The sequence below is a fragment of the Pelobates fuscus genome, chromosome 9, assembly GCF_036172605.1.
Source record: "Pelobates fuscus isolate aPelFus1 chromosome 9, aPelFus1.pri, whole genome shotgun sequence".
Classification (NCBI taxonomy): domain Eukaryota; kingdom Metazoa; phylum Chordata; class Amphibia; order Anura; family Pelobatidae; genus Pelobates; species Pelobates fuscus.
In genome coordinates this window covers 139,560,138-139,579,813 of record NC_086325.1, presented here as the reverse complement: position 1 = coordinate 139,579,813, position 19,676 = coordinate 139,560,138, and the positions used below count along the sequence as shown (strand labels likewise).

Sequence of the window (19,676 nt, the reverse complement as noted above, 5' to 3'; positions counted from 1 at the left end):
ACTTTGTAGATTTTAATCTTTCCTTTGACTATAAGCTATTTTAAGCAATCTGCAAACTCTGATTTTACCCCAATGCTTCTAATGGTCTCCTCTCACAAATTACTTTTGTCATGCACAGCACAGGAACATGTTAGAACTTTGTAAATAAATTATGATAAAACATAGCATCTGGATACATTCTAGCACAGGGGTGGCCAACCTTGGGCCTTAAGATGTTGTTTTGACTACATGTCCCATAATTCACATTACGGCAGCTGGGAGGGAATTCTGGGGAAAAGCATGCAACACAACAAAAGCTGGGTACAGGAAAGCCCTGGATTTGAATATCATCCAAAAAGTTAAAGAGTTACTATTTGTTACTACACAGAAGGGTGTATTCACTAAACTGTGAGTCAAGGTCAGTTGACAAGGGATTTGCAAGATTTATGCTGGATTGGAAAAAGTATTAGTTTTTTTCTACTCTGAGAGTGACCTCTCAACTCTCTGTTTAGTAAGAACCGACCGTCATTTTTTATTTATTCTGATCAAATTTCAAGAATCCCTCAGATACAGGTGAGAACACTCAAACAAATCCTCAAAATAAGTTATTTAAGTGAAGTAAATGTCTAGAAGTTGTATGGTATGGGATTGATTTACTGTAAGATAAGAAAGAAAAGGCAGAAACGTATTGAATTAGTTCTCATCAAAAGGCCATCTTTCAAATTTTCACTTCTACACCACAGTACCATTTTTTTTTAAGTGAAAAAAAAAAGAAACAAAAACACATGCACAAAACATCAACAAACAAAACACTCCAGGCATCTTTCAGTGGTCAGAGGAGTCTTTGTCGTAGTGCGTTATTGAGCTGCATGGTTGGCCTACTAAATGGAAATGTATTCCACCCCCCCTCTTCCTTATTCCTCCTGGCAGTTATCTGGAGCCCTCTGAACAGGTCCTTGTTCTAAGGGGGAAAAGGTGCTGAGAAGTGGAATATTAGCTATGGAAGCTACATTTATTCCTGCACTGGATGGACTGATTTGTAAATGGAATCTAAAATAGACCAGAGCTTATATAAATTGGCGTCTGGGGGTTAAAAGGATGTGTCTAGTGGCTTAACCCTACACTGACGAGGGGCAGGCAAAGTTGGGAGCGGAAAGGGTTAAGTAAAGAGATAAAAAACAAACTGTGCTTGTGATGTTCCACCCCTCGTACAGCAGCAAAGAAATTAGAAGAGTTGGCACCTGCATGGGCACTTACCTCGGTACCTGGTAGGCCAGGCCCTCCCGCTGGTCCATCAGGGCCTCTGGCACCCTGAAAAAGAGGAGAGTGTAGAAGTAGGATGAGAAATGAACAGCAGGTGTCTCCCTTGTGCTGCTTAAAGCAGTTTTCTAAATGGCCCAAGTCAAAAGCCCCCTTGTCCTGCTATTCTCCTTGTTGAAATCAGCAGATTAACCCTCCTCCTACTCCTCTCCCCTCAGCATGTTCAGAGTAGCAAAAAAAAAAAAGTTTCAGGAAAACAAACAGCTGTGTCCTTTTTCTCCCATCCTGAGGCCGCCCCCCTGATCCTAGCTTTCCCACTAACACAGCTAACTCAAGCTCCGATCTCTTAAGAGAACCATGCGAGGAGATGTACTGAGCACGGTCTATGATTACTGGAAGCTACATTGAGCTGAGAGAACGACTAAATTCTTTAATTCAGGTGAACAGCAATGAGGTCATTGACCTTAAAATTAAGTAAATATATAAATAAAAAATTGACAAATGCTTACATTGTTTTGAACAATACAAACCTTAAACAGACGAGATGCTGGAAAATGTCCAACTAGATCAAGAAGCTAATTCATTAGTGGCCAAAAGGTAGATTCCCCAGGTAAAGCAGAATTGCACCTGGTCTGAAACATCAAAGGACTTGTAGCCAAAGACCTACCGTTTAGCCAACCCTAAAGTAGTTCAACACTTCAGGTACCAAGATACCATGGTATACCTACCAGGCTACGTAGGTTCTTAAAAAAAATATTAACCCCAACAGCACATCTCAAGGATTCTAAGTAGCAGTTAACCAACTACAATAACACAATCTAGTTCTAATACTGGACCTCATGAAGGACACAAGGTCACCCCCCTTAAGCCTTTTGTATTCAAACAAGTGTTTCATTTACAACATACTAGTGAAATTTTTATTTTTTTTAAATACCACATTGAGAGTATCAAAATAAATAAGACTTCAGTTCCAGGAATGTTGAATCCTAAAAGTCTGCCCATTCACTGAGACAGGAGAAAAATATATCTGACAGTTTCCAAGTACCGATGACAATATACGAGTGGGAACATCGGTTTACATCGGAAATATGCGAAGAATACCATCTTTGGAGGCATCAGTCACGTATTTTTCAAATTAATGTAGAGGTTTATGCAAAGCATCCTGTGTTTTCATTGAAACTGGGGGGGGGCTGCCTAACTTGTCAGAATTGCTTACCACTTTCATTGATAAGCTGAAAAGACTTATTCATTCTGAAGCAGAGAACAGTTTATACATAAAGGACAAAAAGATAATTAATTACATAATTGGAGAAGTAAAACTCTTCGCTGCCTGAGGGAAAGCTGGCGTAATAAGTTACAGACGTTCAGTGGAATATGTCGATGGCATTTCTCTTACAGAGAAAAGGCCGAACTAAATGACTTTGGGGAGGAATGATTTCATAGAGGGCCTGTACTGTCTTATAAAAAATTTAATTTTGATTAATCCAGTACCGTATTGGAGTTCAGTTACGTATAGGAAGGTTATGGGACCTGTCTTTTATGGTTTCTTATCCTATAGAGAAGTATTTTAAACAGTACAGAGAACATTAGAGAATAGAGATACAAATCTACATATAAACACATATAAAATACAACTATGTGATTTCAAATTGGCGCTGCATTCTGATTTGCCAATCAGAATCTAGGAAGAATTTAACTTGTTGTCAATAAGAAGACGAAAATAAACTAATGTCAGCTTGAGTTTTCTATAAATTCAAACTTACTGAGGCATTAGAAGAAGAAAACCCCTCTGAACAGTAAGTAGTGGTGTATTAAAGGGACACTATAGTCACCATAACCACTACATCTTAATGTAGATGTTCTGGTGAGTACAGCCTGTTCAGAGAAAGGTTAGTGTTTACAATACAGCCTAGGAACACCTCTAGTGGCCACCAGAGATGCTTCCTGGGGCATCAAGGTGCTGAATGTTCCCTATAGAGGTGCATTGACTCAATGCATCTCTACGAGGAGATACTGATTGGCACAGCACAGCGGTCTGCTGCGCATGCGCAATAGTCTCCCAATGCTTTCCTATGGGAATGCAATGGATTTCCTGAAATCATCTAATGTGAATTCTGTGTTAACAAAAAGTTAAAAAAACTAGCTAACTAAGCTATGCTATGTATGCAAACAGATATACAATGGCATCTTTGGATCCACCTTCTGCCCTTCCTCCCTGACATCCCTCCGATACAGTGGGGAAAGGAGGAAGATGATATCACATGAGAAGCATCAGGCTGCAGAGAGAACTTGGCCTCGGTGTGAGAACGCATGTAACTTTAATCTTTTAGATATGTAAACTTTAAAAAAACAAAAAACGGGTCTGTGAAAAGTTACTCCAACTATTTTTGTTTGAGTAACCCTTTAAGTAGAAAAAAAAAAATCTTACCGCTTAAGCATCACTGAATCCTAACTATATTTGAAAGCATAGTTTGCATAGTTGAAAGCGTCCTTATTTCACCTTCACTCTTCTTTGTCTACTTCACGCAATACAAACATACATATGAGAGTTGTATACTTTTATTGGGTTGTGTCTTTTGAAGTAGAGAGGATTTTATTTAATGAGGTCAAGGACCTCTTCAGATTTAAAGAGCTATAAATGAGTTTAAAATCTATTGATCCTCCGCTGTAATTGAGCTGCGGCCTCCCCTACACACTGCAGGTAGTCCGAAATTGGTTTAAAATTATGGTAGTTGAAATTCACCATTAGCTGGCTAGCTCTGAAAATGTTTACTTCCGACCTAAATACGGATCAACTGTTTTTCTGATCAGCCTGTTATATTTATACTGTTGAATAACAAAGATTAAAACGTTATAGTTGTATAACTTTAAATGCCCCCATTTCGTCAGTTTTTTTTTTTTTTTACTACCAGCTCTAAACACCTGCAACATTCAACATACCCCATTCTGAACATGTAGAAACACAAGCCATATTATCATCACATGTTCTGTTAGGATCAGACAGTCTTAGAGGACTTCAGCTCTACACGTTTTAGTCAGCCAAACAGACACTAAATGCCCGCAGGACATCCAGGGAATCGCAAAAAATAGAACTATAGTTGATGATTCACAGCTTTCTAACATAATGGATAAATTAAGGCAGTGAATCAAAAAACACACCAACAATTCTTCATTAGCAAATGCACATTGATGCTGTAGATCAACGACAGTTGAGAATTTGTTTAAATTTGTTGTTGAGCTACTGATCCGTTGGACTCTTGAAGTCACTCGGGAAGTCAAGTTGGAGTAGGTCTGTGAAGTCAGTAAGTACTCTTCAATGCAAGAGTCACAAGAGTCCCTGTGTCCCCCAAGCTAAAGATTGGGAGTAAGTAAACACTTCCTCAGTATGGTCATACATAACAGAATATTTTGGCAATTTAGTCCTTGAAGATCACATAGTCAGAAGCATGTAAAAAATAGAAGTCCGTTGTAAGAAGAGAATTATGGAGATTATGGGCCAAATGAAAAGACCTACAATCCATCCTATCTAATTGATAATTGTAAGGGTCTCTTAACTAGTTACTCACATGATATATGATCTCACAGCACACAGGTGTGAAATATTATGGATTGAACTATAATATATAAGTTATAATTTACCAAAATAGCAAAGAGTGGTCTTACAGTTCTGTTTACGCTCACGGCAAATGAAATACAATGAAAACAATAAAAATAGCCAGTAGTTTCTTATAGTGAAATCACACCCATTTCTTGTTTTCAGTTATACCAAATGACTATAAGTAGAAGGAAAGGTCCAACAGTTCATCTAAGGTTCTCCTACAAATGCTCACATAAACATTCAATACAGCATCTGACGTGCAAGATGGGCACATCGTTCGAGCCATGCCCTGCTAGTAAGACATCCATCAAAAGAGGTCTACAGAGATGATATGAACCTATTCAATCATTGTGGAGAGCATCCTGGTATCTGAACATTTATGTCAACTTCTACAATAACTGAAATTGAAAATTGCAGAAAATGTTACCTTTAAATTAAAGTAATCCAAGAGGGATCATTTATTGCAATGATAAAGCAAAGTACTGGTAGTGTAGGGGTTACACAAACTTTTCCAAATACAGGATCTTTTATTCCTGTACCATTTAGACCATCAATGCTGTCAGTGCTTCATGGAAAATATGAGTCTCTGGTGTATACAAGTCTGGAGGATTTACACTTATGTGCATATCACGGTTATATTTTGAGGTCACTAGAGTTTTCTTGCAGACCCTTCCACTTCAGCTGATGGTTAAAGAGGTGTTAGAAGCCAAACTCTCTATCCTAAGTAGGAAAATATAAGAAACTTGCTACCTCATTCTCACACAAGACTCCACACTGCCAAGTGAACAAAATTCTTCTAACATAAAATTAGTTTATTTTTTTCTTAAATGGGAGGAGAAGTGAAACGAATAAAAGATGACATAAAATATCATTCAAGTATAAAAATAATGTATACAATTTCTGTGAGAACGGAGAAAAAGTAAGTTTTTGCTCAACATGGACTCTCCCACAGGAAGTCAACAGTTTTTGACAGGAAGTTAACATAATTTACATATTTATTTAGGTCTCAATTGAAAGTGCTTTGATAATCCAATACTTGGACACAAGAGAAGGGCTTTCAAAAGAAATGTTTGAAAATGGCTACAATAAAAACAGTGTGTAACAAATACCTGAGTATACCAGAAAAAAATAGATCAGGTGATCATTAATTATAGAACAGTGACACAAAAGACCAAAGTTTATTTATAAGTGGACCAATTCTAACCAAACCCAACAATGTTTAGAGTAATACAATATGGAATATTTAATACAGTGCATGCAATATTAAATATTAAACCATGCTTAAATGGCTCTATTAACCCCCCTCCCTCTAAATGAGTATTTTGTAAAGATAAAATCTTCATGAAATATTTACATTGACTGTGTTGGAATTTCACTGAAATTCTAACCCAGGCAAAAGATATACTAAGACAAAGTAGGGACTAATTTGTCTCAGTATTTTCCCTCTACTTGATAAAAAAAGTAGGAGTCAAAACTTGTCAAGCCCATAGTTGTCACAAATAGAGGCAGAGGAGAAAGTGACTTTTTCTATGGAGGACCTCACGGGATACTCCATAGACCTCAGTGTTGTACTCTTGCGCAGGCCCGAGAGTATAGTGCTGACATTGACTCCTGGTAGCTGAAGGATCAAGAGCTGACGGAAGATTGTGCTAAAATTATGCAAGTGTGTCCCAGTTACAGGTTTAGGTAAGTATATTCACCTTCCCCTGCCCCCTCGGGCCACTGGACACCCAGTGGTGATATCACCATTGGGCATCTTTGAAAATTATGCAAAGACCACATACGATGAAAGAGCTGTGTGACGGACTGCCTGGCTCCCCGACTGGGTACCTCCGCCAATCAATGCTTCCTAGTTGTCGCTGAGTACCATAAGCACCACATCAGAGGATTACTTACCGGCTCCCAGGGCAGGAAGGCCCTCACAACCGACCAACGTCGATCCAGACTCCACACCAGTGACAGTGTCGGTCCTCAAGCAAATACTCGCGGACCACCATAACGACATCCATAAAGACATCACTGCACTGAGAGGTGATCTAAAAGGGGTGACAACCCGCCTAAATACAATGGAGGGCCGAATGGAAACAAATACCCGGCACATAGGGGAACTTAAACGTACCGTGCAAGAGCTACAGCTACAACGCTCACATGAACACCGCATGGCCGAGCATGAAGACGCCAGACGGCGTGACAACCTGAAGGTCAGGGGACTTCCGGAGGATATCTCCGAAGCAGAGCTACCAAAGGTCGTTAAACGTCTGCTCTCAATGATCCTTCCACCAGCACAAGCAGACCACATACACCCCGACCTCTTCAGGGTCCCCAAATCACCAAAGGCACCTACCGGGGCCACCCGCAACGTCATAGTTGCATTCCGAAACAGAATGGACAAAACAGCAGTACTGGATGCCCTGCAGGGCAGGACACCCCTACAATTCGAAAACTGTCCGCTGAGCTTCTATGCCGACCTCTCCAATGGCACCCTGGCGTGGAGACGTTCCCTTCAACCACTAACCACACTTCTCCACCAACAAGGCCTTAGATACCGCTGGAGACCGTCCCACACTCTCACCATCCAGCAGGGATCGGTCTCACATCAGATACGGGACATATGCGATGCAGCACCGCTCCTACACTCACTGGGCCTACCTATGGACTCCCTCAATCAAACAGGCAAAAAGAGCCCGGCATCCCCGCAGCACGGCTGGGACCCGACAAGAACTGTCCCGTTCGTACCACAAGGGCTCACACCCGACCCATACGTTGCTGTTACCACTTGAACTGGGCCGGGTGCCAGATCGTCAAACTGGCTGTGCACCTGCGGGTATTGTCATAGCCCCGGACGTTTTCTACACTTTAACCCCAACGATGGTGGCTTATAATACCACAGTTTACTAATCACTTTACTTGTCCCTTAACGCAACAGTAACATACCTAATCACGTCACAGAGTAGGTGACACACATACCTCTCAGGGCCATCACACTCGGGCAGACACCAGCCCTTATTGCCTAGTCGTAGCCTCACTTAATTTACTAGACATCACACATGTATATGTTTACTGTCGGAGTTACATTCGCTTAAATTAATGGCACCCGTACGCGGGCTAACCCCCGAACTGGAAGCTACTCAGGCATAGCCACACACCGATAGAGAATAGCGTTAATTTTTTTTTTATATATATATATATATATATATATTTTTTTTTTTATTATTATTATCAGTCTCATTCTCATCGTACACACACACGCACAGTACACACACTTTTGCCATACTCATAAATCCTTATTTTTGCATGTGCCAACTCGATATGGGCTCACACATTGCACGCCACCCCCATCGGAACCGCAGAGCTGTCAACACTACAGGACAGGCACCAGGTCGCTGGGATCTCTATTGGCCCACCAGCAATATACACAGCGCATATAACCCACATTCTACTGTTTAGATATTGCTCCTATTTACCAAGCACCAGGTTATCTTTGCCTCCGCCAACCCACCATGGGCACATACCTATCAATATGACCGCCAAGCTGACTATATTATCCAACGTACACTGTGTTAGTCTTGCCTTTATTAATCTTATAACGTGTTACCTTGCTATATTTGCTAAAGCGGTGTCAGCCCGCAAGACATGCCTGCACTGATCCTTATAGTTATTCACCCACAGACACAGATTGTTTAAAAAAAAAAAAAAGTTTAGATATTAATGCTATTTACCAAGCACCAGTTTATCTTTGCCTCCACCAACCCACCATAAGCACGTACCTATCAATATGACCACCAAGTCGATTATATTAACCAATGTGCACTGATTTAATCCTATCTTTCTTAACCTTATAACGTGTTACCTTACTGTATTTACTAACCCGGTGACTGCCTACAAAGCATACCTGCACTAATCCTTCTACATATTTACCCACAGACACAGTTTGCTTTACAAAAAGTAATTTCAAAATTGTGCACAGTATGATCTATGCCATGTTACACTCTGTTGTCAAATAGTCTCCTACAGCTGTTGTGGCGTAGCAGACCTGAATGTTATCCTATGCACGAACAAAAATAAAGAATTAATAAAAATAAAAAAAAAGATTAGGTCTTCTCAATGGGGTTTTGTGCCTCACTGTTCAAATGGCCAACGAAAGACACTTTTCTAAGGCAGAACATATTTCAATACCATTGAACAACTTAAAGTTATTGGAGCAATCAGATGAATTATTTACAAGGACAATTCATTTTTTACACTAATTTATAAACATATTAAATGTAGTTCACAATTAACTGTGATACAGTAATATATCCTGCACATTAATGTGAGGTTAATTTACAAAAGTGATAACTCGAAGTGAATGTCAAGTTTAAGGCCAGAGTACCTGAACTGACTGCATAGCTCACTTAGAGAATTTTTTTATTCACTTTGAATTCTCACTTTAGTAAGTGACCCTGTGTGTGTTTTAGTGCTGACGTACATAACAAAACTCAATGCAAGTCTTACTTCTATGCAGCTCTGTGACACTCAAACACAGAAGATTACTTGGAGTTTTGTGATACACTCATACATATCACACATTCCGAACTCCTAAAAAAATAAGAAAGGAAAACTGCGGATTTGGGTTTCAGAATATCCCAATTTATTTACACAGACGCTAAGATATAGTTTATACACACCTGCATACACGCAGCTACCCCACATATCTACACGCTGATTATTCTAGATATATTACGATGTCTTAAGTTATTAACAAACCATGCTTTGGTAAGGTTCATAAAGCCCATATATTTAAATTTGCGTAAAACGAATTTCCTCATGCCTAAGTACTGCTAGTGTGTTTTCAGTTAGAAGAGGTTAAGATGAGGATGTGGCATTTCTGGCGTGTATGGGCTTCTTGTAAAACCTGCACCTTTAAAAAGGTGTAATTAAGGCGCACAGTACAGCCTGCGCTCTGTAGAAGAGGCTCACGCAGCACCACTGACAAAGAGAGAATTCTTCGTCAGGCAGGAGTGGGAGAGGGAAGCAGGTCACAGGAAAACGCTTGCTGAGGAGCTCAGACAAGAAGCTTGGTGTTCAGAGCCCTGTCCGCTTTAACCAGCCCTGCACACCCAATCATCACAGAGGCTGTGTGCACACTAAGTCATCTTTCAAGGCACAGCAAAAACAAACACAACATACAACCTTTTCCTGATGGAAATATCTCCGATCAGGACCAAGGAAGTGTAAGGAATGCTGCAATGTCAGACAAGTTCTCCATTGTCAAGAGAAAGAGGTCTGGGAGGGGGGGTGTAGAGTTAATCATGGAGAGAAAAAAATAAATTCTTCAACGTACACATTCCCAAATTTTGGTCGAGAGTTTTCCTATCTTTGGATAGCTATGAATTCTGTAAAAGTGTCTCACGCAGATATGTGCGAGGTCTGTGCTGAAGATGTTGCAGTTAGATTGTAAGCTCTTTGGGGCACGTATGCAGTGGGGAAATAAGAAAATCAAAAATCAACATGCGTTTCGTTTTTCACATCTGGTCATAACTTTGCTCTTCCTGTGAATATTCGGGCAGTCACGCGTGGCACATTGATCTCCACTGGTCTATGCAAACTTCTGATGAGAGGACACCCAACCACAGCTCTCCTGCTGTTGGAATACATTTCCCATAACCCACAGCCAGATGTTAACCTGCGGAGAATTATGGGAATTCCAGTATAACTGCGCCTTGAATGGCCAAGGTTGGACAACCCTGCAAATAAGACCGTGATTGCGCGTGATTAAAATATACCTGCAATAGCGTTGCTCAGTTCTTGAACAAAATCATCATTTATGGCTACTTGGCAGTTTCATAAATCACATTAAAACTAAAGATCCTGGAATAAAATGTACCAATCTTAAATTGCACATGGCTTAAAAAAAGTAAATAAAAAGGACATTCAACTCTTAACTGATATGAAAGAAATACTGCAAATTGTAACGGGCTATTTTTATATTCGAATAGAAAAAAACTGATGAAAGTATGCATTTTTTTTGCATAGACTAGCTATTTAGAGGTTATGTTGATAATTCATACTTGACCTAAAAGGATTTCCAGAGCAGACTTGTCAAAATGCCCTTCTGACCCCTCGAGGTCAAGTATAAACAAGATAAAGGGGTCATTATTTAACTTGTCCAGGGATGCGGTTACAGAAACATTGAGCTAGATAGGCCTAAAGGATATCATCACAGAGAAAAGATGGGTAAGTTGACTTTGCAATGTTGATCTGCCCACAGGGAAAATTTAGTTTACCAATATGATACCCACACATAAAACGTTTAAGTCATTTAGTAGGGAAAATAACTTTTAAATGAATATAATTCACGTTAGGATCCAATACTCAGATCTTAGATGGCTTGTGTAGCAGATTCTACTGTTAAAAGGCTCCATCAGACCATAAAGGATTATTCCAACCACCATGACCACTTTCAGCTTGAAACACCGCACATACTGAGTTATTGCTAAATGTGTGCTGCAGGCTAGTTGCACCCTCAGAACACGGGACTTTGGCATAAATTACGGCTGTTCTCCATGCGCATGGCATCCCGACAACAGTTGGTAAAATCTTCCCCTTGTAGGCAGAGCGCCTACAAGGGGAAGATTCATCTTCTCGTCCCACCCTGTGTGGATGGAGACTCCGTCGCTCATGTATGTTTTGTTTTTTAAAACCCTCCCTCCGTCTCTCTACGGTCGCCGGCCCGGAGCACGCACATGCACTCTGAGCTGGCGACATGGTCCAATCTTTATCTCTTCTTTGCTTTATGTGATTGGGCCGTATGTGGCTTCAGTGACATCAGTAAGGGGAGCAGAATCCAGGTAAGTAAAACCTTTTATTTGCAGGTTTTACTACACATTGAGTGAGGGCATCTTCTTCACAGTGCCCAATAGGAAATATTACACCCGAAAGGTTCCCCCCTCCCCCGTCAAAGTAACCATTTAAGTTCAAACAAATCAAAGTTCTGTGGGAAAGGTTGGAAATTTTCCTATTATAAAATGTGTTATGGGAATGCAGCAATAAAATGGAGTCCTTGTGGAGTGTCAAAGAGTTGGTTTGAAGGCGATGGAAAAACATACAAACCAAGAATCTTCTCACATCAAAGTTAATCATATATTAAAGTGAATGATTAGGTAGTCTAGGAGGGACTTTAATGCCCATTAACAAGTCTATTTAAAGTTCACTTAGGGCGTTGTGGATGGCAATTCATTAGTAACCTCTTTTTTTATTCTTAAAAGTAGGAGAGCCAATGGCCTTCCCCAAAAAACTGAGACTAGAAAAGTCATGTCCTTTTATACATCAGACTGTCACATTGCTAACCAAGAGAATGTCAAGACCTGAGTGTTTACAAATTACTATGCAACTCCAAGATGGCCACCTCCATGCAGAAAAAAATGAATATATATATATAAATATATATATATATATATATATATATAATATGAGTGCAAAATGTATAGTTTAGTTAGAAGAAAATTTTACTGTTGAAAAAATGGTTTTAAACACTGTCAGACATATTATGCCCCTACAACACATTCAAATAAAGGAAATTAAAAGTGACAGATACTTTTTTTAATTAGATTTTGTAAGAACCTGATGTCTTCTCAAAGCAATGATCAATTACTCTTAAGTACATCATTCTTAAGTATAATGGAATAGAACACTAATGCGGCCAGATATGTCCAAAACAGTAACTGATTTATCAATCCATGCCCGTGTGGGCCAAATACTTTCTGCAGCTGGTTGTGCTCGACAGCATTAGCTGAAAAGCCTTGATCTCGGCAGCTGAAAAGTGCCCGAGGACTGACATCTTATCTTCATACAGGTGTTTAGCTGCCAAATCTTTATTGACATCCTTTCCTACTTAAACAGAACCTGCCATGGAGTCAAAGGTCTCCCTCCAGGGGAGCTCAAACTAAATCTAGCACACACACAAAAACTAATCATAATGCTTTTTTATGACAACTGGGTGCAACACAGTAAGGATAAATGAATCGTAGTCAAGAGGCACATTAAAATAATCTAATAATGCGTAATATTTTATCGATATTAACATTACTATCAGAAGTTCTTTCAGCATTCCATTTTACAGTCTCATCATGAGTCTTAGATCATTCGTTTAAGAATACGATAAATAGAGAAGGAGGTCCAGTGAGAGCATTTGGGGTGTGCAACCTGTCTAAAGTGATGTGCCAGAGGGGGGCGCCAGTTAGGCATTGATGACTTTGAACGGACTATTGTAGCAGCCCCTGTCAAAGTGATTGATTAGGGGCAGACACAGGTCCATAAATGCCAAAGAATAAAGTACATAGACTCCGTTTAGCCAGAGATACCACTGGATGCGTTAATGACACAGAGGAAGTGTGGTGGTTCGTTAATGTCTGTTTAAGAACCAAAGGAAATTTCATGGAAGAAAATGTTTTTTTTCCCGAATCATAAATTCTGGTAACAATAGCGTCCATTGCACAATACAATAAAAATTCTTCCGTTTGATAAATGAACCTATACAGTAACACAGCTTGCAAAGAGATTTTCAAAAGATTTATAAGATAAATTGTGAAAGGCTAAAAAAGCAAAAATACTTTGCCTCAAATCTTATCACCATATTTAGATATCTAGCATTGTTCTATCTTAAAGGGACATTCCACCTTCATCCAGGAGAACTTGGGCTGAAAGCTGGGGGTGCTTACAATGAGAAGCCTTTGATTGGAATATTCCCCAACATTGACAAAGGAAAAAAAAGCAGCAGTAAATGCATGCAAATCTACCAAATTGTTTTAAAGAACATCTCATTGGAGCGCTCATTTAACCTCAAAACAATATTTTCCAACTTGGACTATTCTTGAAAATAATGGTAGTTACTCAAGTCAATATGAAAAATTAATATACATTGCCGGGAAATGGCCCTGGAAAATTAAAAACAATGCAGAGTAATGCTAAAATACCACTCTAGCATAGCTCAGACATGTCCAGTCTTGGCTCTTCAGTTACATCTCCCAGAATGCTCTGCCAGCTAACAGGTAGCCTAAAAGTAACCATGCTTCATGGCTCCTCCCTGAGCGCCTAGGTATATAGATGATTTCTGTATATAGGAAGCATATGCAAGCCACTGAAATGCATTTGTTTCTTGACCGAGCACAAAGGGGTTAGATTTTCATTTTATGGAGATTTTCCAGAGATTTTCAGGGAGGTCAAAAAAGCAAACCTAAGAAAAATATGAATCATTCCGCATATGGTTTTCTCATATGAGTCACTACTCAACTTACGACTCAGCATATTTGGTTCTCGTTCCCCACTTTTGCGATTCATCAATGATTTTTTTTTCTTCATGTCTGGCCTTGTGCTGTTGCCTGGGAACCCAAAACCGCAGTGTGCCTGTGGATGCTTTTTTACCTTCCGTGTCAAAATGAATCACGAGTTCTAGCAACTACTTTAGCAGGGAGAGGGGAATGCAGTGTTTATGAGTCCCCAGATATTCCTATTTTAATGCATCCCGAGATATTCCTACTTTATCTGTAACTTCTATGCAAAACATAAGAAAGTATCAACCCTACACCCTTCTAAAAAAAAAAAAAGGAATTATAAAACCGTCACAATTTAAATAGTATAGCATCGTTTTGCATGTTCACATTTCTACCACCATGATGTAGTCTACTAATGTTTATGAGAGTAAATGTCATTATTTAAATTAATAAGCTATCACTTGGCATTCAATGCCCACCTGGATGGAGCCATTTTGTCTCTATTAGACCCACCCACCTCAACCTCTGACCCACGTCATCAGGATAGAGTGAGATCTGTAGATTCCAATATGTGTCCAGGTTTAACTCATCATGACATAAGTTTCAGTTTAGATAAGAATGAAATGTATTAAAAGATACCTTTCACAAAGTACTCTGATATACAGAAATACTAGTCTCTCTGCCAACGGTGGAGGCTCGTTCTAGTCTAATAACCTGCTGACACCAAAACTACAATACTTTGATGCTCGTTTCGATTCCCATTCATTCTGGGGGCGCAGATTTGAAACCTCCTCTAGACCTCAGAATGACTGAGAGGGAATCCCACATTTAGGAAGAAAACAGAAGTATGTCTCTTTGGTGTGGCCTTTTCGCATGAATACTAGCCTCTAAATTTAGCCCTCTCTTTCTATACCCCTGCAGCTATTTGTCTCTATGCCTCCTCCTACTCTCTATACAGCTTTAAAGGAATAAGGAACCGGGCTTAAGGTGTATAAATCCATACAGCTTTAGAGAGTTATTCGTGGGAAGTTTTCATTTGCCGATCTAGAGATCTTTAATTTGTAATTCACTTATCTAGAGCCCCTCATTTTGTCTCCTATGGGTGGGGGTAAGAAAGAAGAAACCCTGCTCAGAAACGGTCTGTTGAGTGTCGGCAGCACCCTAAGGTCGGAGTAACATCTGTAGTTAGAATACCAGTCACTATTCTATATAGCGACAGAGGAGCGGAGCTGAGCTGCATGGCAATGATACTGCAGCTAGTTAGGTCAATTCATGTGGATTTTTCTGCTACCTCTGAGACTGATTGAGAAATTGTTTTGTGAATGAACAGGGGCAAGGAAATCTCTTGCAGTGTGCTATAATCCCCTGGCTGGATGCTGAGCTGTTTGGATTGTGTTGTCCTATCCAGACACATACACTCAAACAACGCTAACTGAAACTCCTCAAGCCAAAAGACATATTGTCTGAGTTAAAAAAAAATTAGAAGCCTGGTGCTCACAGCAGACTGTTTAGACTGTGCCGCGACCCGATCAGGGATACGGGCTACAGAGTGACATGGCTCTGGAGGAACATGATGTGCAAGCTCAGGAGTGGGGAACCAGAAACACTTCAGCTGTTTCTGAATGCCTGGAAAAGCCAGAGGGAAGCTTGTGGAGCAGCACCTGGACTGTATCCTTCAGAGTTTTGTCCCTAAAAGAATTTAACTTAAGTTGGAATAATAAAAAAAATTAAAAAACTGATCAGAGCTACTTTGCGGGGATCAAGATTGCATCTGATGGAGATTATTGCAGAAACCATCCTGATTGTTGCACAATCTCCACAATGCATGAAACAGAAAAAAGGAAATTTAAATCAATAGTCAATCAAAAACAGCGTATTTCAGTCACTAACACGGATTCAGACATTTTGCATTAAAAAAACACTGATCAACCAAACATATACAAACAAAAACCTTGTCTCACACAGAAACAAACTGCCAGAAAGACTAGCTGTGTCCCACAAGGTGTCATTCCGTATTTAGAATGTTTGAGAAGGGTTGCCGTATCCACTTTTTGTATCCATGGGTAAAGTAATTTTACCATGATGGTTGGCTGCACATGAAAAGACTGCCCTGTAGTATGTAGAATTGATATTACCTGCAGCATTTAACTTTTTTTTCATTTCCATATGTTGCACATCAATTTATGTAAATGCTATGTGTCCCTGAAAACATGGTGGGGTCTTAATTGGTAAAAAGGGGTCAAACAAAAATGTGGGTTTGCTACACACGTTTCAAATGGTTGCCAGTTCAAGCATCAACTTATAGCACCTCCTTTTTATGTAGCTGACACCCGTTATATATATATACATATACTATAGGGACACACCAGGTAAGAGTCTAGAAGAGGCATAGGCAACCTTCGGCACTCCAGATGTTTTGGACTACCATGACCTTCCATGATGCTTTGCCAGTATTACGGGTGTAAGAGCATTATGGGGGATGTAGTCCACAACATCTGGAGTGCCGAAGGTTGCCTATCCCTGACTCTAGAACAATAAATAATGATATTCATGTTACATGTATTTTGTAATACCAGTTATTTACTCAAAAATGAGGTGCGTATCTCATAAATCCAGATTTCTGGGAGATGCAAATGTCAATTGATATGTTTCTATCTTATAAATGTGTCAACTAAATTACTATTCCATACCTCCCAACATTCTGAATGTACATTTACATTTACATTTTAGGGGTGTGACTGGAGGTGTGGTCGTGTGTGGGGCTGTTTTGGTGACTTCCCGATAATGTATGGAACTAAAATTTAAAAGAACAATGTATTTTATTTACACAAACTGATTTCTAAACATATTTATTGTAATCTAAATACACATTGCTGTGACACATCAATAATGTAGATCTCCTAGAAAAAGAGAGACATTAGGACAGAAAAGAGGGACTGTCCCTCCTAAATAGGGACTCTTTGGAGGTATGCATTCCCAGAATCCAAAATAGCTACAAGTCATGACTTCCAATAGAGCTGCATTATTGGAGTAAATGGAGGTATGCGGCAAGTGGAAAGGCAGAACAAAAAAGGTGGGCAAACTTATTTTAAAAAAAAGATTAACTGTGACCTAACCTACACATTGTGTGCATAATACTGTTTCAGATATAAGGACAGACTATCATTCTCATCGAAGCAGGTGTTAAATAATCTTAAACACCACACCCTGGAGAACACAGGCTGGGTTATCCATGAAACCAAGAATTGTTGGGAATACAACAGGGATTTGCTCATTTAACCCCTTAAGGACCAAACTTCTGGAATAAAATGGAATAATGACGTGTCACACACGTCATGTGTCCTTAAGGGGTTAAAGGGACACTATAGTCACCAGAACAACTACAGCTTATTGAATTTGTTCTGGTGAGTAGAATCATTACCTTCAGGCTTTTTGCTGTAAACACTGTCTTTTCAGAGAAAATGCAGTGTTTACATTACAGCCTAGTGATAACTTCACTGGCCACTCCTCAGATGGCTGTTAGAGATCCCTCCTGGGTCATGGCTGCCTAAAATGCATCCAAACATTCAGTGTCTCCTCCCTCTGCATGCAGACACTGAACTTTCCTCATAGAGATTCATTGATTCAATTCATCTATATGAGGAGATGCTGATTGGCCAGGGCTGTGTTTGAATTGTGCTGTCTCTGCCCCTGATCTGCCTCCTTGTCAGTCTCAGCCAAAGCATTGTGATTGGATCAGGCTACCACTTCTGATGATGTCAGCAGACTGTTTGTTTTTCTGAGTCTAACAGCATGCAGAGTTACAGCTTCTGGCTTAAATACAGTAAGATTTTTACTATATTTATGGAGGCATGAGGGGCCCAGTGGGGCTAGGTGGTGTTTTTAACAATATGGGGTCAGGAATACAGGTTTGTGTTCCTGACCCTATAGTGATCCTTTAAGTCTAAAATAGTCAAACAGCTCAGCTGTTTTGCCTTTACATTTTCAATCTCTAGAGAATTTCCATCAATTAATGTTCAGGGTTAAAATACTAAAGTGAATGTAAAATTTTAAATCTAAGAAGTCAAATTAGAAAAAATACCAGTTATATTTTCAGTTTGGCTTAAAATTTGAATTCCAACAATTTTTAGTGAATACAACTGCATGTTTTTTTTTTTTTTCTGGGAGGGAACTGACAGGGAGAGGTCCCTAAAAATAACCTTGCGTTACACCCTTTACATTTAAACAAATGTCTGTAGTGAATCACCAAAGATTAGTTAGAATGCTCCGAATCAAACAGGTCTAAGCTTCTCAAGGCTAAATATATAGTGTTAGGAATAGAAACCTGCATTCCTATCGCTATAGTGTGCCCTATTTCTAACTTATTAGTTACCCCCCAACTCAGTCTGGAAAGGGTTAAAAACCCTATTTTCCCCCACTTACCTTTTTCCAGGTCTAAGTCTTCTCCTTCAGCGATGTGGCACAGATGGGGAACCAATATCACATGCACATTGAGCACTGAGTGTACATTATAGCTTCCCGATGGGAAAGCACTGAATCAATGCTTTCCAATCGGGAATTTGAAGACGTTAGACGTTCTCATGCAAAGCACCGGAATGGCCAACATCGTATCATGGAGTCCAGGATGCGCTTCTAGTGGCTGTGTAGAAGACAGCCAATAGAGGTTGTCCTCACTTTGCAATGTAAACATTGTTGTTTTTCTGAAACTGCAATGTTTTACATTCCAGGGTTAAGGAGACACGGCCAATGCACCCAGACCCCTTCAAAGACATGAAATGGTCTGGGTGTCGATAGTGTCACTTTAATTGCCAGTTATAAAGCCAATAGAGAGTTATAGTTTTAAAGTGAACAAACCATCTTCCATGTGCACAGCTACGTCACCATCAGATAGATAGGATTTTAGACTATACATCATGTTGATGAAATTCCCAGGAAATGTATAGATCAAAATATCATCACCAGGGTATCTGTGAAGGGGTATCATAATTGTGTCCGTTATCGATTGTTAAGAATACAATTATGAAACTTGTAAATGTTACCTTTTACTTTCATGGCTATTTTAAACAGTCAAGATATTGTTACTGTAATATTAGAAAATTAAGGAATTTATGCAAATGTTTTCAAATACAATTATTTCATTTTTATTTTTTTTTAACTAATTTTCTACCTCTTTGGTTGGAACAAAGTATATATTGAATTTCCTCTGTCGATCCTTACATTGGCTTCCTAAAATACTAACCCTTACCTCTAAGGCTCTAACCAACTCTAGCCCCTCCGCTCTACTGGTGACCTTCTCCTTTCTGTTGCTCGCACCTTTACTGCAAATTCACGCCTGCAAAACTTCTCACTGCTAGCTCCTTTCCTTTGGAACAGCCTGCCTACCCTAGTCAGACTCTCCCCTAGTCTTCAATCCTTTAAGAAGTACCTCAAAACATCTTTTTAGGAATGCCTACGGCCTCCAAGGGTAACTTCTATCTCTTAAACCTCCCTCTTGCTCTCTCCTAAAGGGCCACACTCCACTCTCACCTCCAGTTATGATACTTAGCTACCATGTCTATTTGCTGTCTCTCTCAATACCCTTCCTATTG

The 19,676-nt window shown here is 39.7% G+C and overlaps 1 protein-coding gene across 2 annotated transcripts in view; it reads right to left on the bottom strand.

The window, feature by feature from the left end:
• COL27A1 (collagen type XXVII alpha 1 chain) overlaps positions 1-19,676 on the bottom strand; it is a 290,091-nt gene that overhangs the window by 89,441 nt on the left and 180,974 nt on the right. For both annotated transcript variants that reach the window (XM_063432553.1, XM_063432552.1), the window contains exon 29: positions 1,237-1,290. In XM_063432553.1, the coding sequence (XP_063288623.1) occupies positions 1,237-1,290 (54 nt within the window). The remainder of the gene's footprint in view (positions 1-1,236; positions 1,291-19,676) is intronic.